The sequence below is a fragment of the Bufo bufo genome, chromosome 1, assembly GCF_905171765.1.
Source record: "Bufo bufo chromosome 1, aBufBuf1.1, whole genome shotgun sequence".
NCBI classification, from domain to species: domain Eukaryota; kingdom Metazoa; phylum Chordata; class Amphibia; order Anura; family Bufonidae; genus Bufo; species Bufo bufo.
In genome coordinates, this window is record NC_053389.1 from 644,077,110 (window position 1) to 644,102,186 (window position 25,077).

The 25,077-nt window shown below is 43.0% G+C and overlaps 1 protein-coding gene across 2 annotated transcripts in view; it reads right to left on the reverse strand.

Moving 5' to 3' along the window:
- Nucleotides 1-965: 965 nt before the first annotated feature.
- LOC120985766 (myocardial zonula adherens protein) overlaps nucleotides 966-25,077 on the reverse strand; it is a 132,879-nt gene continuing 108,767 nt past the window's right edge. The window contains exons 12-17 of one of the 2 annotated variants that reach the window (XM_040413889.1): nucleotides 21,516-21,621; nucleotides 20,195-20,278; nucleotides 6,219-6,319; nucleotides 4,486-4,575; nucleotides 3,758-3,796; nucleotides 966-2,653 (exon numbers count right to left, since the gene is read on the reverse strand). In XM_040413889.1, coding sequence (XP_040269823.1) covers nucleotides 2,539-2,653; nucleotides 3,758-3,796; nucleotides 4,486-4,575; nucleotides 6,219-6,319; nucleotides 20,195-20,278; nucleotides 21,516-21,621 — 535 coding nt within the window. In that variant the 3' untranslated portion in view covers nucleotides 966-2,538. The remainder of the gene's footprint in view (nucleotides 2,654-3,757; nucleotides 3,797-4,485; nucleotides 4,576-6,218; nucleotides 6,320-20,194; nucleotides 20,279-21,515; nucleotides 21,622-25,077) is intronic. The other variant, XM_040413891.1, reaches the window with a different exon arrangement.

The following is a 25,077-nucleotide window of genomic DNA, read 5'->3' on the forward strand; positions in this document are numbered from 1 at the left end:
TAGGAATGGAGTTCATGAGGAGAGATGAAGTACAGAGAGGATGGACAGTACAGACTGCGGTAATGTGGGGCTATGGTAATGGAGACTGCATTCAAGTGCTGCTGCTCATTAGCTACATCCACACCTCCTCTCTGTACTTCATGTCTCCTCATGAGCTACATTCCTACAGAGATTCAGCTGAAGATCTTGTAATACTCCAGTGTTGTTACCACTCCTGCACCCTGCTACTGTCTTTAATGGGCTAACACAGTGTCATCTTTTGTATTTTTGTCCAGGTCCTTTATATGGTGCAATGTTAATATCTTTATGCAACTGTTATGTTCATGTCCATATCTAGTTCACCAGCAGGTGGCAGCAAATATGGCAAAGCTGTACTTAGATAGAATGGAACTTACCACCCCATTAAAACCCCCCTCTGTAGGGAAGTGAGCTAGTCCTACTTCCTGCAGGAAGGGTGGGGACTAATTCTAGTTGGTGTAGTTTACCCAGCAAGGGACAGGGTGTGCAGGGGCACGTCTCTGCTGGACTTGCCCACGCCAGCCAGAGCACCCTAAGCTCTGTAGGCTTCTGCCTCCATGACCAACAGAGCACCCTAAGCTCTGTTGGTTATGGAGGCAGAAGCCTAAAGCTTCAGGAGCCAGGTGGAAAGTTCCCTGGCATAACCTAGAGTCAGACTACAGAGAGAAAGTGCAGCATCAAGAAGAAAGCAAAGATACTATTTAAGCTTGTCAGTACAGCAGAGTCAAAGAGAAAAATATGGCAGAGTTGAGTTTGCCTGACAGTTTAATGCTAAAGCCTGCAGGAGCCAAGACATAGCCTGAAATCTGTTGTAAGAAACGTTTATTCAAAGTAAAGCTGCTGTTGAACTTCATCTCAAGGTCTGGACTCAAGTTCTTTCAAATCCCCTCAATTATTCCCCTTTTCATTGCTTAAGAGCTAAAGCCTGGGGTCCAGCAGTATCCAGGTAGGAGCATCGTGACACATAAAGAGACATTTAGGCCGCACTACACCACTCGGCATTCCTACTACACCTGGGACGCGATATAGAGGCCCTGGGGATAGGCGCACGTTGCACTCATATTAAACTCTATTCAGGACCATAATCTCTGAGCGTAGGAGAGGTGGAGGAGGCAGCTCTTTAGCTCGGTGTTGCGAACGTGTCCTCTGTGTGATTAGGACAGGTTTTGTGTGTACTAATAGGCCAGAGGCCATTTTATTTCCCCTGATGATTGCTCCCCAGACAAGACAAGCCATTATAACTAATGAAAGGTATATTTATAATAAAGTAATATTTAAGTATTTTAATTGTCTTAATTCCCAGAGAACCCCTTTAAGGCAGAGCTATCTGCATATATACAGGTCTTATTGCAGTTGATTTTAGGCAGTGATTCATAAAACAATATAAATATAGTAAATATGACTCTTGTGAGAAGAGCATTTGACCTGAAGTTTAAAGAATCAGTTTAATTGCATATTCTTATACATTATTATTGTTACACAACTATAATATAATGTTAATAAGGCACATGAGTTCCATAAAGATGCAACGTTCACATATGTTCTGTATAAAGTTAGACATTCCAACCGTTCTTGGCTTAAAGGGGTTGTCTCCTATTTAGGAGTCAGTGCAGAGAGCCGCTAAGAATCAGTGGCAGATAGTTAATTTTAATGGCGCAATGTAATACTAAATGTAATGGCTGCAATGTCTCCTGTTATAACAGCTGATCGTCAGTGGTTTCAGAAGCTAGACCCATGGCAATCAACTCATCCCCGGGCCAGTTCATCTTCATAAGACTATTTTAACCATATTTTTACCATGTTAAATTAAATTAGTTTTCCAGGGAGAAATTTAGTGGTGACCCACCTCAGCCATTGAGTGGCTGAGCTGGCCTTTCATGGCCAGGAACGGAGCAGTGTCAGTATGGCAGAAGAGTGGTGGAAGTGAGTAATTTTTTCTATTTTTAACATTGGCCCATTTTTTTTTTTTATTGTCCATGAAAACCCCTATAATGAGCTCTGCCATGCTTCTTGCATCAGTTCTAATATTGATTGTGCATGGAAAGCATGTCTGAGAGCTCCCTATTGCTCGAAGGGTTGAGGTGTGGTAATGTGGTAAGTCACTCTTGATCAGGAGTTGAATAGTAGTAAGTGCAGTAATAAAGTATGCAGTGCAGCTATAGATAGTGTATAGAGAAATCTCACAGTGAAATGCATTTACATAAAAGATCAATGTAGTGCTGACAGAGACAAATATTCCAGACCCAAAGTGGAGTGCTGCAAATGGTTATTTCTTGTTACCGATCCATACCTGGATCGGCAAGTTATACACTAGGAGCTAAAATGCCAGGCAGCCTTCAGATCCCATTGTGATGTTTTTCAGATCATTTTAGCACCTTATCCAAAATCACAGCTTTTGATACTGTAAAACGGTCTTGCTGCTATTGCTTGCACGTGCCATATTGCATTGCGCTGGAGTCTGAATGCCGAAGGAAAGAGGTTTCTGTGGAATGTTTTTCTTCCTCTTCAGTAATCTTGAACTTAGGACACTTTATTCTTCATACTTAGCTCTAGGACTCTCATGTAAGGGGTGTATGATCTCTGAGGAGGTCTTTTGGAGTCGGGTTCGATGCCGTTTCCTTGGCAGTCATCGCTCCTATGAAAAGGAGGGGGAGACTGTAGTTATATAATACTTGTATAATAACTACAGATGAAAATCTCTGCTACCACATGGTTTGTAATTGTCTGTAGAAGAATGCATGATCCTCCATTGTTAGACTGTAATCAGTAATCACTTGCATTATATTGATGGATGTGTGGATTAGAAATACAATTCTTCACAGTCATCATACCAATCATGGCAAATTTACATATTGCAAAATCATGCCATATAAACCTAAGCTAGATCATTTCCATAAGTCCTATCAGAGCATATGGACTTCACAGAGAGGATCCCTTGCTTTGGACCCTCTTCTATGAGTCAAAGCGGAGGTCTGCTAACAAAAAAAGGCTTTCACTCTGGTGGACCTACACTTCCATGTATTACATGGATGGCTATTCATCTAAAACTGGATCAGCACCTATCAGCTGCTCATTTTCAGTAGCAAAAATGGTTGCCTTTTGGAGACAATCTCTTTAATTTTTGGTTAAAGTTGTTGCTGATATCATAGACCTTGGGGGCCGAGTCACTGGATTTTTGGAGCACAGAAATGGCTAGCCACGATTCAGGATCCTCAATTATGGTAGAAAATATTTCCAATCATATCACCATGCTCACTTGCTAGTTACTGCCAAAACATTACCCAAACAAATGTGGCAGCCACAGTGCCCCAATAAAGCACTTATCCCATCCACAACTAGACTTAGCTCTTGTTTCTCGTGAAGTTGGGTAGCTGCCTTCAAGCCACATATGGTCCTTGAGGTCCATAGTGGCCACCATGGTCATACACTATGAAAGATGCACACCATTTCTAGGAAATTGGGTACAGCCACACAATCAGGTTTCTTGATGCAGTTTTGTAAGCCACAATCATAAAGTGGATCTTAAAAGGAGAGAAAATATAACGATCACATATGACTCCTCTATTTTGAATTCACTCCTAGTTTTGGCTTTTAAAACTGCATAAAGAAATCTGATCGTGTGACCGTACCCTTATATATATATTAGTGAAACAAGCCCCCCTAGATTACACCTTGTGTTTCAGTGCAGAGTCCTATGCTGATATTTTGTACATATTCTTCAGTATAAATTAAAACTTACTCAGTAGTGTTTATACTTGCAGGTGAATTCGATGGATCACTGTTAAGAGAAAATACACAGCACTGAAATGATCAGATTTTTCCACACAGTTTTTCCATTACCACATACAATGGGAACTACGGTCTCCGACAATCTGAGTAAAGAAACACATGTCAAGCAGTTTTGGGTGGGACCATTTGAAGCTTTGTTAACATTGCTTACTACAGTGAAGAGAACAGGATGTTGTTCTTGCTACATTATACCCAGGGGTCCTTAGAACATAAGGTTACCAAAGGCACGGTTCATACTTAATTGTACAAAGGTGTAGCACAATACAACGGTTTGATGAACATGTAAAATGATACTATGGCATCTGACTAGAACTGAAACAGTACTGCTATTCACAGGAAAAGCTGTGTGCGTGGTAATAAAGAACACAAATGTTACAAACCATCATTGACCTTCGAGATACAATAGAAAAGGCATTTTTGCTTCTGTGTTAATATTGAAAAGGTCATGAGTCAAAGGGGTCGTTCCGTAATCGATTAATCCCCTAGCCACAGGAAAGTGCCTGGTCACTGGGGGTCCTAGCACTGGTACTGTGTTCCACTGTGTCCGCCGTTTGAATGGCGCAATGGATGTGCATGCACTCTAACACAGTATATACATACCTGTATTGATATTTAGATCAGATGGTCATCTCAAGTGTTTACTCAGTGTTTCCTAGTCAGCTAATATAGTGTCCTTACCTGCCTACCTCTGGGTCGTAGTTATACAGTTTCTTACTGGACTGAGTAATTGACAATACTATCCGCGGTTGCTGGGGCTGTACTGTTTCCCTGAGTAACAAGGGGAGAGAAGGTAGCATTTAGGTTACAACATCTGTAAAATCCAGCTTTTGGGACAGGGAAAAGATAAAACATCAGAATACATTGATATTGTTCAGAAAGCCTATTTATTACCAAGTAGAATAGTAGCAGTACTGTTTTAGTTATTGTCTATAGCAAAACTATGCAGTATGTATGCGCCTATTGCAAATCTCTGACTTAGTAAGGCTTAAAGGGGTTGCCCACGTTAAATAAATACTGTACTTACACAGCGGTAATAAATATAATAAAATAACAAGTGCAGCGGTGGTTAAGTTCCACACACCACGTCACCGCTGCAGCCAATTACTGGTCTCAGCAGAAATGTGAGGTACACTGCTGAGGTCAGTGATTGGCTGCACAGTAATGAAATGTGTACAGAAGGTCACCACTGCAGCCAGGAAGATGACCTCAGCACTGCAGGACTAGAGCACAGCGCTGGAAGGAGCAGGGGAGAAAGGTGGTAAGTATAACTTTGTTACCTTATTGCATTTATTATAATAATGCTGGGGAAGTACTTATTTATCTTGGACAACCCCCTTAAGGGGGTATGCCTGACCAAAAAAAATCAAACTAAGCAGAGGCTGGAGGAACAGTGGGACATAATTTTTTTTAAAAAGTCACGCAGCTTTTGAAGCTCCACCAATCTAATGCTGTGGCTCCAGTTCCTGCCATTCCTGAAGATGTGCTGTTCTCAGCCACGTGACCGCTGCAGTCACGCCGTGGTCTCAGCAGTAACATGAGCAAGAACGACACTTGACCAGCGAGCCTCTGCAGTGACCTGCTGTTTTTGCACGTGTGACCACTGAGGCCAGTGATTGACTGCAGAAGTGGGAATCGCACATCACTTCCGGTACGCCAGGGAACAGAAACATTGGAGACAGGAGATGCTGGATCGGCAGGACCTTCATAAGGAGGGTGCCACTATAATATTGTTTTACACACACAACCTTTTCCTTTTGGTCAAACAACTCTTTTACTACAAGTCATACATGGTATTTGCGCACATGTAGTCTTAAAAGCCAAAAACTTTGTAATGCATTCATGCCATTCCACAACAAGCTCTGATAAAATAAATATATGCTGAAACAAGGAGTGGCATTTAAAAATGTTTACTAGCATAATATTGATTGTAATAGGCAAGACACTAGTTTAAGGAAAGGAATGCAATAAACATAGAATAAACATTTCATGGCTTTGTGAAAAGCCAGTACGTCTGGTTTATGATCCTGCTTTTCTCATTCTTCTTCTCTGTTATGTTCTGGGTAAAAATGCTATCTACAGATAAAGTAAAAAAAAAAACTAAAATATTCTAAAACAGGACATCTAAATGGCTAAAGACTTTGTCAGGTTCTGCGGAGAGTGACATTCAAAAAATAACTGGGCCTTTTTGTGGCCCTAAGTGAAATTGAAGCTTTCCCACTGGCCACTGAGCCATCATAATAGGCTGACACACTAGCTGTTACTTTTCAGTTTGTGCTTTTGTACTGCAGGGAAAGCAGTCATCTCATTATCATCAAAGCAGGATCAGCTCCTCCACTCCCCTTCCTTTATATTCACAGTCACGCAGCGTGCTCACAATACTCTCTGATCGTCACCAGGTGTCTATTACTTACATTTGTGGAGGTTCGCAGGAAGTTGAAGCATCTTTGGTTTCTGGGGCTTCCTTTGGTTGATTTGCCATCAGGTATTCCATCTTATCTTGTAATTCATTATTCTAAAATAGAACACAACTAAATAAAAGTGACCCCAATGTTGTAGGTGGATCCTAGTTGACAGAATGGGGCAACACAAGTACAGTAGATGGGGCCAATTCAAGTTGGCAGGGTGAGCAATACCACAGTGCAGCACAGAATACCATCCCACAGAACCAAATACCACAGTGCAGCACAAAATACCTCCCCAGGTGCTGTCCCTCTGAGGTGGCCATCAATAGCTGCCACATTCTGTCCTCCTCCAATTGTCTCTAATATGGATATAGAGCGGGGGCTTAGGAGGTAAGATGTGGGCCACGCCAAGCCAGACCTACCTTCAGCATGCTGCCTGGTCTTCCTCTAATAATGACCCCTATAGTTCCCCCAGTAGTATGTACCTGTCCAGCAGCAGTGAGAAGACTCGGGTGTTGGCATTGGCCCACCAGGAAAATTCCCTGTAGCATCTACGGCCAGACCGCCCCTGCTTATACTGTTTCAGCATATGATAGAAAATGGAGCCCTGATATAATCCTATTTTATTAAACCACAGTTATAACAGGCAAAAAAAAATACAATTTTTTTTAACGGATGCTTTCTAAAAAAACAATTGTATGGGGGCTGTCGGTCTGTGATAACAGGCAAAATAGGACTCGACCAACAAAAACAGACATGTGAATATGCCCATAGATTTCCATTGTTCTGAAATGGTCTTGTGACGGAAGCCCTATCGAAAATGATACAGATTGTAGAAAAACCGCTTCAATGCTTTTTCAAATTAACTCAGCATGCTGCTATAATTGTCTATACCCTACCCTCATAGGCATAGTTTACAGAATGTCATCAATAGGCACAGCAAGTATTCAGTGTACAGCTGGAAGTATTTGGTCAGAAAAGTTTGCACATCACATTGGCAGCCATCCCTGTCACCATCTCCTGACATGTCTGTTTTAGTAACTACTTGCATTTTCTAATAGAATTTTATGAATAAATTGCTAACAGTCTGCAGTAAAGGTCCATCTAGATATTACCAGTTGGGGGGATGTTCCTGCACATTGTGACACTATCCAATCAGTGTAGCCACACTGTGGAGGGACACACCCCTAACTGATAACACCCAGTTAGACATTTATTGTAGACTACTAGCAATTAGAGTTGAGCAGACACCTGGATGTTCGGGGTTGACGGGTTCGGCCGAACTTCACAAAAAAGTTCGAGTTCGGGATCCGAACCTGACCCTGAACGCCATTGAAGTCAATAGGGACCCAAACTTTTGAGCACTAAAATGGCTGTAAAAAAAGTCATGGAAAGGGCTAGAGGGCTGCAAATGGCAGCAAAATGTGATTAAGAGCATGGCAAGTGCTCTGCAAACAAATGTGGATCCGGAAATGACTTCAAATAACATAAAATACGTAAAAATAAAAATAAATCTTGATCTTGGAGGACAAGGTCCATATGGAGTAGGAGGTTGAGGAGGCGGAGGTAGCCAACACTGGTTTTTGGTTTACATTTTTTTGTTTATTGTTTAAATTAGGGTACCCCCAAAACATTTGGAAATATAACCTGTTATAACCCCCTCCAGCCGTGCTAAACAAACGTTCAGACAATACACTGGCTGCAGGGCAGGCTAGCACCTCCAAGGCGTAAAGGGCAAGCTCAGGCAATGTGCCCAATTTGGAGAACCAGAAGTTGAAGGGGGCAGACCCGTCATTCAGTACGTGTAGGCGTGTGCACACATACTGCTCCACCATGTTGCTGAAATGCTGCCTCCTGCTAAGACGTTCCATATCAGCTGGTGGTGCTGGTTGTTGTGGCGTGCTGACAAAGCTTTTCCACATTTCGGCCATGCTAACCCTGCCTTCTGAGGTGCTGGTGGTGCCCCAGCTGCATTGGCGACCTCTTCATCCTCCTCTGCCTTCGCATTGTGCTTCCATTGTGCCCCTGCTGTCACGTGGGAATGCCACCAGCAGCGCGTCTACCAGCGTGCGCTTGTACTCGAGCATCTTACGATCATGCTCCAGTGACGGAATTAAGGACGGTACATTCTCCTTGTAATGGGGATCCAGCAGCGTGGCCACCTAGTAATCAGCACAAGTTAGAATGTGGGCAACTCGGCGTCGTTGCGGAGACACTGCAGCATGTAATCGCTCATGTGTGCCAGGCTGCCCAGAGGCAACGAAAAGCTGCCCTCTGTGGGAGGTGTATCATCTGTGTCCTCTGTATCCCCCCAGCCACGCACCAGTGATGGCCATGAGCTGGTTTGGGTGCCACCCTGCTGTGAACATGGTTCCTCCTCCTCAGTCTCCTCCTCCTCATCCTCCATCTCATCATCCTCCAGAACTGTGCCCTGGCTGGACAATTGTGTACCTGGTGTTTGTGGGTGCAGGAACCCAACCTCGGAGCCACTTGTGAATGACTGGCCGGAAAACTAAAATGATTCATCTTCCTCCTCCTCCTCCTATGCTACATCCTCTTCCATAATCGCCAGCAGCGTTTTTTCAAGGAGGCATAGAAGTTGGACAGTAACGCTGAGAACGGCGTTATCGGCACTGGCCATGTTGGTGGAGTACTCAAAACAGCGCAACAAGGAACACAGGTCTCGCATGGACGCCCAGTCATTGGTGGTGAAGTGGTGCTGTTCCGCAGAGCTACTCACCCGTGCGTGCTGCAGCTGAAACTCCACTATGGCCTGCTGCTGCTCGCACAGTCTGGCCAGCATGTGCAAGGTGGAGTTCCACCTTGTGGGCACGTCACATATGAGGCGGTGAGCGGGAAGGCCGAAGTCGAGCAGCAGCAGGGTGAGAATGCCGAAAGTGCGTACAGACGGCCCGCACTTTGTGCAGCAGCTCTGACATATCGGGGTAATTTTTAAGCACCACCAAATTCAGCACATGCGCCAGGCAAGGGATGTGCGTCAAACCGGCTAGTCCCAGAGCTGCTACGAGATTTGGTCCATTATCGCACACCACCAGGCCAGGCTCGAGGCTCACTGGCACCAACCAACCACTCATCGGTCTGTTGTTCAAGGCCTGTCTACAGCTCCTGTGCGGTGTGGGGTTTGTCCCCCAAACAGATAAGTTTTAAAACTGCCTGCTGTCGTTTACCCCTGGCTGTGCTGAAGTTGGTGGTTAAGGTGTTACGCTGACTGGATGAAGAGCCGGTAGAGGATGAGGAAGAGGAGTAGGAGGAGGAAGCAACAGGAGGCAAACTGAAGCGCCTGCAATCCTCGGTGGTGGAAGGACATGCGCCGAACTGCTATGCGCCTCAGGCCCAGCTGCCACTGCATTTACCCAGTGTGCTGTTATGGAGATATAATGTCCCTGACCGTGCTTACTGGTCCACGTATCCGTAGTTAGGTGGACTTTGCCACAGATGGCGTTGCGCAGTGCACACCTGAGTTTGTCCTCCACTTGGTTGTGCAGGGAAGGGATGGCACACCTGGAGAAGTAGTGGCGGCTGGGCACGACGTACTGTGGGACAGCCACCGCCATAAGGCTTTTAAAACTCTCCGTCTCCACCAGACGGAATGACAGCATTTCAAAGGACAGTAATTTTGAAATGCTGGCATTCAGGGCCAGGGATCGCGGGTGGGTAGGGGGGTACTTCCTCTTCCGCTCCAGTGTTTGGGAGATGGAGAGCTGAACGCTTCCGTGGGACATTGTGGAGATGCTTGGTGACCCAGGTGGTGGTGTTGCTGGAAGATCCTCTGTTTGCGGGTGGCAGGTGCCACTGTCACTCCAGAGGTGGATGAAGAGGCCGAGACTGCAGCAGAAAAGGAAGCAGGAGGAGCCAGAAACCTTTCTTGGTTTTTGAGGTGTCTTCTCCACTGCAGCTCGTGCTTTGCACTAAGATGCCTGGTCATGCAGGTTTTGCTCAGGTTGAGAATGTTTATGCCTCGCCTTAGACTTTGAATGCACAGCGTGCAAACCACTCATGTCTTGTCATCAGCACATTGTCTGAAGAACTGCCACACCAGGGAACTCCTTGGAGCTGGCTTTGGTGTGCTCGGTCCCTTGCTACAGTGGGCAGTAGCAGGCGTACTGTCTAGGGGATGGCCACTCTGCTTTTGCACCCTGCTCCCTCTTCTGCTGTGCTGGTGGCTCTGTGCGACCACCGCCTCTTTCTCAGAACTAAACAGGTCACTCGCATGACCTTGATTCCATGTGGGCTTGAGGACCTCATCGTCCTTCACATCATCTTCCACCCAGTCTTCACCCCTGCCCTCCTTGTCGGTCTGCACACTTTCGAAAGCCACAGCAGTTGGCACCTGTGTTTCGTCATCAGACATGCTGCGGTGGTCCTCCCATGTACTCATCTTGAAACATAAGTGGTTGGGCTTCGGTGCACTCAATCTCTTCCACTTCTGGGGCAGGGCTAGGTGGATGGCCCTGGGAAAGCCTGCTAGCAGAGTCATCAAAAAGCAGAAGAGACTGCTGCATGACTTGGGGCTCAGACTGCTTGGCTGATTTGCAAGGGGGTGAGGTGAAAGACTGATGGATATCAGCTGCAGGTGCCAACTCTGATCTTTCAGCAGGAGACTGAGTGGGAGACAATGAAAAGGAACTGGAGGCACTGTCAGCAACCCAATCTACTATCGCCTGTACTTGTTCTGGCTTCACCATTCGTAGAGCCGCATTAGGCCTGACTAAATACCGCCTACTCGCACCTGAGGAAGGTGTTTCACTTGTGCATGTAGCTGGCACAGATCGACCACGTCCTCTCCCTGCAACAGGAGCTCCACCAGCAGTACCACGACCAGGGCCACATCCCTTATTTGACGCTCTCCTCGTATTTCTCAAATTTAGGATCTTGGCCAAAATGGGTGTTTTTTAATAAAATAATATAGAAACAGTATCTAAAGGGTGTATGTATAGGCTGTGTACTTTATTGTTATTAAGCTACCTCTGGAATTGAACCTCGATCCGCCTCTTGACACCTCTTCTGCCTGCTCCCTGTACCTTGACGCTACCTCTCGGATTTTGACCTCGGCTTGTTTACAGATTTGACTTTGCCTCTTCCCTTGTTCTGACCTGACCTCCTGGACTGATCTCGGCTAGTTGACCCGCCTCGCCTTCTGTTTTTGTTCTACCTCTTGTCCGCTTATTGTTACTTTTCAGTGGCTGTCCTCTTTCCTGCTGTCTCTTTCTCTCTGCTTGCACTTAGTAGGTTAGGGACTGTCGCCCAGTTGCGCTCCGTCACCTAGGGCGGGTGGTGCAAGTAGGCAGGGACAGGGGACCGGGTGGCAGCTTAGGAGGTGCACCTCCGCTCTATCTTGATTCCCGTGACTCTACCCGTGACAGTGTATCTCACAATGACAGATGCATCAAAGGCTGCAAAATTAAGATTTTTGCCCTAAATAGGTGTTTTTTTTTATAGCAGATTAGAACAACAGTATCTGAAGGGTGTATCTCACAATTACAGATGCAGCAAAGGCTTCAAAATTAAGTTTTTTGCCCAAAATAGTTTTTTTTTTAATAGCAGAATAGCACAACAGTGTCTAAAGCATCTATCTCACACGTACAGATGCAGACAAGGCCGCAAATTAAGTATTTTGCCCAAAATGGGTGTTTTTTTTTCTACCAGAATAGCACAGCAGTATCTAAAGCGTGTATCTCACACTGACAGAGGCAGACAAGGCCACAAATTAAGTATTTTGCCCAAAATGGGTGTTTTTTTGAATAACAGAATATGACAGCAGTATATAACGCTTGAATTTCACAAGTACAGATGCAGCAAGGGCTGTAATATTGAGTATTTTGCCCGAAAAGGGTATTTTTTAAAACCCAGAAAATTATAGCTGTATTTCTAGCTTAAATTGCACACTGACTAATGCGGCAGAGGCCCAAGATGGAGGGTATTGCCAAAAATGGGTGTTTTTTAAAACCCAGATTATTATTGCAGTATTTTAAGCTTGGATTTGAATGTCACAAAAGCACATATGCAGTGCTGGTGCACTGAGCTTGCATAAAATGGCCACCGCCGCCAACCTAACTAACAGACGGATAAAAGTTATTTTTCTCTGTCACTGGGCTCGGGGCAGGGTAAATAGATTGTGCACTGCACCCACAAAACCAAATCTAGGTAGATAGCTGAATTAACAAGCACTTCTGATTAAACATTCTTTCCTATTCTCTCCCTCACAGCAGAAGCATCCTCTCCCTACACTAGTAAGAGCTGAGTGACGTGCAGCGCTACGTGACTCCAGCTTATATAGCGGCTGGGTCACATGCTGCACTGGCCAATCACAGCCATGCCATTAGTAGGCATGGTTGTGATGGCTTCTAAGGGCATAGAGTTAAATGCTTGTTGATTGGCTGCTCTGCAGCCTTTCAAAAAGCACCATAAAATAGCCGAACACCGAACCCGAACTTTCGCTCAACCCTACTAACAATTGATTCAGAAGGTTATAGTAGGGACAAAAATGGAATGGCACAACATAGAATTATATGAAATCATGCTCCATAATTGTATGTTATTACATGGAGACTGCAAACAGTTACTAAAACAAACATGTCAGGAGAGCTGACAGTTTTCTTTTTAAATTTTGATGTGGCAACTCATGATGAGCCATAGTCACTCTAAAATTCTTCCTTCTCTACAGTTACAAACACAATGGATTGTCAGGTAATGATGATGAGGTGACTAAGTTTTGTAACCTGCCACCCATGATTGCTTTACATTCTACCCTGTATTGTAATGCCATACAATGTCCAGGAGTTCTGCATCTTGCCACCACCCTATGCTGTAGTCATGTCAAGAACAACCAAATCTGGGGCTCCAGTGCGGTTTATCTCATGCAAGGTCTTGTGATGCAGTCCTGCCACACACTGTACTAATAATGACACGCAATATAAGCATAACTTCACATGTGAGTTTCATGCAGTTTTCACCAATTTAGGGGTTGAACCTTTTTTTTAATCTAAGGATAAAGAATAATCGGTATTGCATTGTCACGTAAAATTGCATTCTCATAACATGCCATGCAAGTTAATATAACTCTAGGGGAAGGACTGTGTGCATTTTACGATTATAGCAATAGCTTGAGTGAGATACCAAGGTACTGAATAATACAGAACTCTTCAAAGTCATTTAATATCCTGCTGTGCAAAGCCTAATCAAGGTAAAGGCATTCTTAAAAAGTTTTACTAATAAGTGAATACTTGCAGCAATATGCTTGTCTACAACACAGGAACATCCACATTAAGTATGGAAATCAGATATATAGCCAGAAGACAGAATGCATGTCAGTGGAAAAGAATTACTGTCTCAGTATCTGCGTGTTGCTTAATCAGTATCACGTTCACAAATAAATATGTACAAATCCATCCATTTTACATGGATCCCAAAATCCTTGTATCCTCTTTAGCAGGGGTGGACTGGAAACTTAAAGCGGAAAAAAACCTAAATGTGGCCTCCATGTTTTCGGCAGGTCCAAATTGACAGAAGGAGGGTCAACACAAATAGGCATGGCCAACAAAAGTAGGCAGGGGCTATAATACCGTAGGGTTGCACAAAATACTACCCTAGCAGAACCAAATACCACAGTGCAGCACAAAGTACTGCCTCAGCAGAACCAAATAGTACAGTGCCACCAGTCAGGTGCATAGGGACTTGATGATCCTAAATTAATACTGAGAGCATCAGATCCTTATGTACCTGGCCGGCAGCCATGAGGAGGGCTCTGGCGGCCCTCTGGGCATTGGCCACCAGAAAGTTTCTTTATGGGGTCTATGGCCAGTCCACTCCTGCTCTTTGGAGCCTGCAGTGATGATTCCTTTAGAGTAGTTTACTTCCTGCTATCTAGCTGTGGTCCTGGGCTGTCCTATGAGGACACAAAACAGTTGGATCTCTGTATCAGATGATTGCAGCACCAACTTCTTGTGCCTCCTAGTAATTAAATGTAGTGCGGTCTCCTGTCTCTCTGCAGGAAGCTGTATGGGAGGCTGATCGAAGGGTCGGGCTGAGCTCTGTAGTCCGCTCCGTCTAACATAGACTGCCCAACTGATGCAGGCGCAGAGAAGGACCAAAAGAAGGGATCCTGTGGCCGGAGGCAATCCCTTGTCCAGGCCAACACGTGACCTGTCTACCTTACATGAACTTGGACGAACCTGCCCAACGACAAGGTGTAGTACCAATCACTTTGTGAACAGGCACAGAGACGCCTGCAGCGTTTGGGGCTCCGTTGTGGGAGGTGGGGTTTCTGAACATTGCTATTGTGTGAATTGCACAGTTTTTGATGTGATGCATTGGAATGAATAAAAGAGCACGGTTTGGACACAAAGCCTGTCTCCTGAGCCTCTGTACTGCCACCGCTACCGCCGCCTACCAGAGCAAAACCCCCACACTACGTATGCAGTACACGTACTGTACCAGTAATCACAAGAAGGATGCAAGCTCTTTAAGCCAGTAAAACCTTCCTAGCTTTCTATTAATTAATTAGCTTAATTCATCATAATCATTTAAGGAAATCATGCACCACAAAGATTTTTGCAGATTAACTGCCATACTTGTACATAAGAGTTTTTTCACCACCTACTTGGAGCAACACTGGACAGGTCTTCTCATGGGCTCAGGCTCTGACAAAAACTGTTGGTTAGAAGACTCCAGCAGAAGACTACCCCATGTGGAACAGATTTTTAAGACTCAATGGTCTATTTCCTATGGATCATGGTTATAACTACCAGGGTAGCAGTCCCAACTAAGGAGGCCCAAGTGCATGAGCCTCTACAATGAGAATAAGGCCTCATGCACACGACCGTTGTTTGGGTCCGCATCCGAGCCGCCGTTTTGGCGGCTCGGATGCGGACCCATTCACTTCAATGGGGCTACAAAAGATGCGGACAGCACTCCGTGTGCTGTCCGCATCCGTGGCTCCGTTCCGCGGCCCCGTTAAAAAAATATAACATGTCCTATTCTTGTCCGCGCTTTGCGGACAAAAATAGGCACTTATATTGTCAGCGCCCGTTCCGTTCCGGAAGGCAACACGGGCGGCTTCTGTTTTTTGCGGATCCGCGGTTTGCGAACCGCAAAAAAACGGCACGGCCATGTGCATGAGGCCTAAGGGGAATGAAATGGAGGAGGGTAGTATACATTGGAATGCAGAGCATTGAAAGGGCAAGAAGGGGAATGAATTATAATCTTTCCTTTTCTTTAACACTCTCAGTGATAATAGTTATTGTAGAGTGGGCAGCTTTACTTGCTTTGCTATGGGCTCCATGATTACGTGTTACACGCCTGATAAGGAGTGAACCCAAGTTTGATACTGACTGCGGACGAGGGGACTGGAGTCAGAGAACTTAGTTGTTTTATGAATATATTCTTTGCTGTATGGAAAAGCATGTGTACATTATAATAGTTATTATCTTCTGTATCACTCTACATTAACTTCACTAACACCTAAACATTTTCAAATATTGAACTAGTGCAAATGCATTACATTTGGCTTAGAAAAACTAGAAGAGCATTGCCAATAGAATAAGATTTATTGCCTTGTTAGCGGGAGGCAGTAGGAATGCAGTGATTAATTAGATACCTTAGGACATGTCTGATCAGCTGAGATCAGGGGCTGAATTTTTAATGTAAGTCAATTACAAAGTTGAAGCAATATTAGTGATCAGTTAAGGGGAATCTGTCACCTACTTTCACTCTCTTCAGCCAATGCAATGTAGCTGTGTCTACCATCATTAAAACTATATCTTTATCTTTCTGAACACCAGAAAATGCTAATTAGGTTCAAAGTCCCCAGCTAGGCATGAACAACGGTTCAAGGAGCCCAAGCCCAGCTCTCCCAAGTGCCCAAGTCCGCCTCTTCACTCATTTCCAGGACCTCCCCTTGTGCCTTCCAGTCTGCTCCCTGTGTCAGGAGAAATAGGATTTCGGCAAGTTAAATTTTAGCTGCCCTATCTTTTAGTTCTCAGAAAAATAGGCTGCTGCCAGAGTCATCTGGCGGCAGCCTCATCTCTCGGGAGTGGCAGCTGTTGTCTGAATGGGCAGCTGACAGCTATCTTATATGTATGGATAGCTTTAGCCATGACTGAACATGGGTATGTTTAAGCTGGGAGAGCTGGCTACATTTGGTGAGATCTGCTGACAAGCGGGTATCTGTGGTGGTCAGACCCATAAGATGTGTAGCAGATGGTAGTCAAATAAGCAGGATCTATCAATGATCTACAGATACATTTCTAATATCTATGGCCATCTATTATACTGCACAATTTTTGGACCTATTAAAAGAAATGAGCAATCATAGGAACGCTCTTATGACTAATGAGCCAATAAATGAGAAAACATTTGTTTGTCGGCTGAGGGACATCTTTCATCAGGATTAAAGATGCTCAGTTATTGGCAGGACATCTCCCTGTGTAATCAAAAAAAATTGAACTAATAATGTTAGAAAAATCCCTGAATATTATACGCAAGTTCATTACTGTAGTTAAAGAAGACCTTTCACCACTCACTACTGTGCTATTAGCATGAAAAACTCAATACATATATTCATTCTACTAGCTTAAAGAGGACCTTTCACCACTCCTGGCATGTCTGCTTTAATAGCTTCAGGCATTCCCCATGTAATAACAATCCTGGAACATCTATTCTTATGGCTCTATGTTGTGCCGTTCCTTTATTATTTCTACTAGAAGTTATGTATGAATTGCTAGCAGTCTGCAGTAAAGGTACAGAGGGGAGGTAACAAGTTGGGGGGGTGTCCCTGCACAGTCTGAAAATGGCAGCACTGATTGGATAGAGTGAGTCTGTGCAGGTACACACCCCCAACTGGTTACCTCCCCTATGTAACCTTACTGCAGACTGCTAGCAATTCAGTCATAACTTCTAGTAGAAATAATAAAGAAACAGCACAAAATAAAGCCATAAGAATAGATGTTCCAGATTTGCTATTACATGGGGAATGTATGAAACTAATAAAACAGACATGTCAGAAGTTGTGAAAGGTCCTCTTTAAGCTATTAGAATGAATATACATTGGATATAAAAAGTCTACACACCCCTGTTAAAATGTCAGGTTTCTGTGATGTAAAAAAATGAGACAAAGATAGATCATTTCAGAACTTTTTCCATCTTTAATGTGACATATAAACTGTACAACTCAATTGAAAAAACTGAAATATTTTAAAAGGAAGAAAAAATATAAAAATAAAATAATATGGTTGAATAAGTGTGCACACCCTTAAACTAATACTTTGTTGAAGTACCTTTTGATTTTATTACAGCACTCAGTCTTGAGTCTGGGTATGAGTCTATCAGCATGGCACATTTTGACTTGGCAAGACTTTCCCACTCTTCTTTGCAAAAACACTCCAAATCTGTCAGATTGTGAGGGCATCTCCTGTGCACAGCCCTCTTCAGATCACCCCACAGATTTTCATTCGGATTCAGGTCTGGGCTCTGGCTGGGCCATTCCAAAACTTTAATCTTCTTCTGGTGAAGCCATTCCTTTATTGATTTGGATGTATGCTTTGGGTCGTTGTCATGCTGAAAGATGAAGTTCCTCCACCCCACTGATGAAGGGAAGGAGAGTTCCCGAAACGCGTATGGGCCGGATCGCACACCTGTAATAAAAGCACCTCCACGTCTGCAAGCATGGCCATGCTGTAAAATTGGATTGAAGGACTTTAACAATAATCGTAACTATACCGAAGATACACTGTGTCCTTTCCATCGTGTCGGACGAAATCCCGCTTTGAAATCTCGTGAGATCTTGGGTAAGTCAGCTGCAGCTGAACCAAGCCAGATGCCGGCAGTGTCTCGCGCCGCCCGACTCAAGTTTGCAATAGATCGTCCACAACGAGGGAGGTAAGAAGCTTTTACATATAAGCTCAAATATCCACAGTGATTACGGGACTGTTCAATATTATTCAGCAAGCTGGTGCATAAGATCGGCACCCTACGTTTGTGAAACATATAGGAATACTCCAGTGTATGCAGTCGACCAGAGACTGAAGTAGGATATTTACACCATCTACCTACATTGATGTCACAATATCAGCATATATCAATTGTGAAATATCTGTGAAACAGAACTGTAATTAGAGATCTCCTGGATAGGAGGACCTAAGATATTTCATTTAATAAGAGGATTCCCAATACTATATGATATCAATTGTTCTAACGCACTTCGGTTCAAATACCATCAATCAGACTATAACATACTGTGAAAAAAATCATCCTTTCAACTTTATAATCCGACCGTGGCATTATTTAAAGTGTATTATTTTATGTATACTATTTAGGTTTTATACTATTTAGGTTTTATGGTATTTTAATTGATTGACTTGATTTTATGTATGCACACGTGTTCACGTATATTGGATTTAATTAAATTTTATGTACTTTATGATCCAAATGAAGTGTGCTCGCCCATCATTTTAGTTTTACAAGTTCCTCTTCATGTTTAGCTTTCTAGCAGAAGCCTGAAGGTTTTGTGCCAATATTGACTGGTATTTAGAACTGTTCATAATTCCCTCTAGCTTAACTAAGGCCCCAGGTCTAGCTGAAGAAAAACAGTCCCAAAGCATAATGCTGCCACCACCATACTTCACTGTGGGTATGGTATGCTTTTGGTGATGTGCAGTGTTATTTTTGTGTCAAACATATCTTTTGGAATTATGGCCCAAAAGTTCAACCTTGGTTTCATCAGACCATAACACCTTTTCCCACATGCTTTTGGAAGCCTGGCTTGGATGTTTTTCTTCGTAAGAAAAGGCTTTCGTCTTGCCACTCTACCCCATAGCCCAGACATATGAAGAATACAGGAGATTGTTGTCACATGTACCACACAGCCAGTACTTTCCAGATATTCCTGCAGCTCCTTTAATGTTGCTGTAGGCCTCTTGGTAGCCTCCCAGGCCAGTTTTCTTCTCGTCTTTTCAACAATTTTGGAGGGACGTCCAGTTGTTGGTAATGTCACTGTTGTGCCATATTTTCTCCACTTGATGATGACTGTCTTCACTGTGTTCCATGGTATATCTAATGCCTTGGAAATTCTTTTGTACCCTCCTCCTGACTGATATCTTTTATCAATTACGGTAGATCCCTCTGATGCTTTGGAAGCTCTCTGTGGACCATGGCTTTTGCTGGGATGCGACTAAGAAAATTTCAGGAAAGACCAACTAGAGCAGCTGAACTTTATTTGGGGTTAATCAGAGGCATTTTAAATAATGGCAGGTGTATGCTGACTCCTATTTAACATGATTTTGAATGTGATTGCTTAATTCTGAACACAGCTACATCCCAAGTTATAAGAGGGTGTGCGCACTTATGCAACCACATGATTTTAGTTTTCTTCCCTCCACCTAAAAGATTTCAGTTTGATTTTCAATTGAGTGGTACAATTTATAGGTCACATTAAAGGTGGAAAAAGTTCTGAAATGATTTGTCTTTGTCTCATTTTTTTACAGCACAGAAACCTGACATTTTAACAGGGGTGTGTAGACTTTTTACATCCACTGTATGTATTTAGTTTTTCATGCTAATAGCACAGTAGGAATGAAATATAATAATGTCCAATCATTTTCTGAACCAGGCATGTGCTCATGGAAGTTGTCGTTTCCTTTCACCTCACTTCTCTTGGCAGGTTATCCAACAGGGATTACTGAGCAGTGAATACAGGAGGAAATATGTTGAAGAATAACATACATTTTTAAGTCTGTGGTTATGCTAGTTCACCCGGCTGCCCAGACACTGTGTGACTGACTTTTTGCCTAACCGGGAGAGTCACCTGTGCCCGGATGATGCCGTCCATCTTTTAACATGAGTGTAAATGAGAATAAAAATGATACTTATAGAAACAGTTTACTGTACCACCAATGAATATGTCTGACCTATTATGATGACCTGTTAAATCGATGCTAATGTAATGGTACAAATAACAGCTCTGTTCTTACCTCTCCTTCCAGCATTGCTATTCTTTCTAGAAGCTGTTGGATAAGTAAATCCTTGTAGTGGACCTTTTTCTTTAAAAGCTCAATCTAAAATGAAAAAGAACAAAGATGAGAATTAATTTTAACATCTGATAGTTTATATTAAACTCCTTCTTATGCTGGAGTAAGAATTTGTTTCTGATATCATTATCTGACTCACCGCAAGAAAAATGGACTTCAAAATACAACATTTTATTGAAAGTTGCACTATATGTATTATCTATAGTAGATATTTACTTCAATTGAATTTGATGCAGAGTAAAACTGGTCTTAATTTGAGTGATGTATGCACCGAGCGGGATATATAGGGACATTGAGGGTCAATAGGGTTGATGTTAGGAGCAGTGTTTAGGGTTAGATTGTCAGAAACTTACCCAGCTACATTCCTTGCCATGCCAACTAGTCAATCTATCAGTGAGTTTGGACTCCAAGCCAATTAGGCCCCTGACTCGGCATGCAAACCCAGAGGCAGACAAGGGCTTTAAATCAGACAGTGACTGCTTATCAGTGACTGTGATTTTAGTTTCCCTGACGTCTGTTTGTTTTGTTTGCTCAGAATAATGCAACATTTCAGTTGGACCTTCCTATGTATTAATTTTGAGTTGTTTAAGGATTTACCCCTTGTCTACTGATTAGGTTTCTGCTGATACTAAGGATACCCATAGATCTACTAACTAGAGTAGTGAAGGAGGATAGGTAGCAGGTTTAGTTTGTTGGCAGTGGTCCTCAAAGTGACCCTGTATCTCTTTCTCACCGCTGTGTTCTTACATAGATACAGGGAAAGATTCACGGAGAGTTAGTTAAGGTCAGATGTGGTCTGGTTGTTCATCTTTGGTTATCTGCATCCATCTGCTTCATTACCTGACCATAATCATCATCTGTCTGCTTACTTACCTGACTGAAAACTCCTTCATCCATGTGTTCCATCATCATTAATTTACCATCATTATTCGGTTCCTGTCATATATCAGTGTCTTTACCTGCTAGTGTTGATATGTGCTTCATATTATTCTTGCGACTGTCCAGTTGTTATATAATTCATCCCTCCTGAATACCAGGAGACACTGTTAGTATCTGGGACAGGCAACGGCTATAGGTGGTTCTGTGGTCAACAACCAACTACAGTACTAAAAGTATCTAGTGGACAACCACATTTTTTATGGGATACCCTTTTGATTGGAGCAGAACTCTTTGTTAATATAGGAGACCACCAAATAAATGTCACAGATGCCAAAAATATTCTTCAGAATTTTCCAAGCAATTCTTATATCTAGGTTTCCCTCACCTCTTCAATCATATGTTTTACTTTCTTTTGTTGGCAGTGAACCATGTCATCTAGGTGTTTAATACGCTCCCGTAAACTGGTTGCAGCTTCCTCTAAATTTTGTGTCCTAAGGAAACAAAATGATTAGATAAGTGGTAACATGAATTTTTCTAATTTGGTTAATTCCATATTTTCCTCTCTACATATTTTTCTCTACTGTTTTTAGGGCCTTTGATAATGACAAAGTAAAGTCAGAAACTGGTGCAAGTAAATCCGGTGGGCCGCGATAGGCTAAAAAAGAAGCTGAAAAAGTTGCCAATTATGGTGCACAGACTCACAATAGTGGAATAAAGACATTGATAAATGCCCCTCATTGTGCAAAAAAAGTGCCAAAATTGGGCGCTAAATACAACAGAATTTAAATTATAAAAGAGAGATAACTGGGCACACCTAAGATATTGGTAACCAATATTTATTAAGAATACTTACAATGATTTAAAAATAGATCTAAACTGGGGATGTATAGTACCGAGGTATAGCTTGAATCACTGTCACACTATTAAGCAGCATACATAATATAAATTCTGCATATTAGTGACTGGGATGAAGCTGAATTGGTCACCAACGGTGATTGATCAGACCTGACAGCCTCACTCCAGTCCCTGCATAGGGAAGGGGACACTCTACAGCCACTGAGGAAGGGGACACTCTAACCCCGAAACGCGTCTGGTCTGACCCCCCAAATATAATCTTATGCGAGTGCACCGCATTGACTTTACCAAGGAACAATTCTGAACCGACTTATAAAACACAGCCGATCTGAAACCTCTACCCGGAAGGTTGGGATACTTCATCTGGATTCAAACAAGCGGGACCTCGTGCAGTGATTTGACTGCTAACAGGTGATCCACAGCATCCCCGGTGAGTTTTACCCGACTGCAGTAAAACCGGGATCAAGTTTCGACAGACGGCAGAGGTTTCTCTCAATTGTGAGAACCCTCCAGCATCGGTAAGAACGATCCTCTATGTACTATTGCCTTATTGTTGGATTGATTTCAGACCCAAAGCGGGACGCCGCTGGTTCAATGACTGAATAAACCAACTTATTCTACTGCTGCTAATATACTATATAACATCACTTTGCCACTTTATATCGGCTATATGAACTTGTGGGCACCTTTGGCACATTTGGACATTTGGAAACCTTCAGGACCAACGAATTTCCATTTTTACTTTACCGTTACCTGATTTATATTCTATTGGTATCTGATTTTATTCCATTGTCACTGGATTATTATCATTATATATTTTACCGCTAATATATTACTGTTTTTATATTTCACCTTATTTTTTCATTAAATGTAATTTATATCCTATGTATTTTTCTGCCTATGCAGGGACTGGAGTGAGGCTGTCAGGTCTGATCAATCACCGTTGGTGACCAATTCAGCTTCATCCCAGTCACTAATACGCAGAATTTATATTATGTATGCTGCTTAATAGTGTGACAGTGATTCAAGCTATACCTCGGTACTATACATCCCCAGTTTAGATCTATTTTTAAATCATTGTAAGTTTTCTTAATAAATATTGGTTACCAATATCTTAGGTGTGCCCAGTTATCTCTCTTTTATATCTCTGTTTCCTCTAGCAGCGGGGTGACGCTGCTAAACTGAGAGCACCCTGTTTGGTGCATCAACCATCCTGTGCATCTAACTAATATATCATTTCAGAATTTAAATTATCACTAACTTTTCACACAACTTTGCATAAATCAATAGTACAAATGACCATAAGAAACTTTCTAATATATCTTGTCAGTGAGAAATGGACTGTATTACACATCTAAATACAAGTCTATGGAGAGGATAGGGAGAGGAGTGAGTAGGAGCAGAGCGAGAGACACACAGACAAAGACTGCTGAAGTTAAATAGGATGTTTTTATCTTAGCCCAAGTGCTTTTTTTTACAACCATATCAGTACAACAAGTCAGTACTTCTCTGTAATGTCTTCCATGATTCTGGGGCTGCTACTAAGTGAGTAAGAGAAGGTTTGGAAACATATTCTTCCCTGCTTTCAGTGCACATTGGACGGCAGCTAGGTCTCTACCCACCATCTCTGGGAGAACTGCAAACTAGACATTTAGCAAGCACAAACTGCTTAAAAAATGCCAGATACAAATGATACAATGGCCAGTAATAGAGTTATTTCTCATGTGCATACACTGTACTATTTATTATAGTTAAAAGGTTAGGTACACTTTAAGTGCAGCCCCAATAGTAAGTGTCCCCCAAAGTATTCCTTGAGGACACAATTAAAGTGATGTGTCTTCTCTTCCTAATTTGGCAATTTGCTATTATATAAGTAAATTTGCAAAGATAATTTAAAGCCCTGAAGCAAGATGCAGTGATCAACACAATGGGGCAGGTTTATTAATCTTGTTTAAATTGTAGACAGTGTAAACTTAAGGCCCTATTACACCAATAGATAATTGCTAAGGAGCATTCATATGAATGTTTGTTAGCGATCATCTGGCAGTGTGATACTGCCGCCGATTACCTAATGAAAGAGCAAATGGAGAATGCGCCAAATTCATGCCAAGGCACAGGCCTCAGGCATCTGCCAGCAGGCCAGGTGTCAGACTGAAATCTATGGCAGCCTCCCAGCTGTCGTAAATTTCTGTCTATTTACACCAGAAAACTGCTAGTATCTCAAAGGGGTTACTATTCAGTCGAGTCATATTATTATGACCACCTGCTAATTTCCAGAGTAACCGCCGTGTGCAGCACAGACAACAGCTAGATGGCTGGGAGTGACTCAGTAAGGTCCTGGTAGGTTGTCACAGGTCTCTGGAGCCATGCTGACTGCAGTGCATCCCACAGCTGCTGGAGGGTGCGTGGGGGAGGATCCGAAGAGCGAACATGATGATAAAGGTGGTCCAACAGATGCTCAATTGGGTTCAAGTCTGGGGAGTGACTCAATAAGGTCCTGGTAGGTTGTCACAGGTATCTGGAGCCATGCTGACTGCAGTGCATCCTACAGTTGCTGGAGGGTGCATGGGGGAGTATCCATAGAGTGAACATGATGATTGAGTTGCCCAATTGGGTTCAAGTCTGGAGAATTAGGGGTCCGGGGTAGTACTTGTAAGTATTGGTCATGCTCTTCCAACCAATGTCAGACATTTCTAGCCATGTGACATGTCACATTGTCTTGCTAGAAGATCCTATCCATACCAGAGAAGACAATCAGCATGTTTGGTTGTATGTGATCAAGGATGGATTCATACACAAATCAGTTGAGAATGCCTTCCACATGGATGAGTGGGCCCAGACAATGCCACAAAAACATTTATTCCCTAGACCATAACGCTGCCACTACCAGATGTGTTCTACCAGCAATAGTTGCAGGATGTTTGTTCTATGTTGTTTCTCGCCAACATCCATGTGTTTGATGAAGCAGAAAATATGACTCATCGGAGAAGTCAACCCTTTGCCTAATCAGCGGAAGTGCAGATCCAATACTGAAGCGAAAATTTAAGCCTTTTCTACAGATGTAACTTTGTTACCAGAGGTGCAGTGACCAT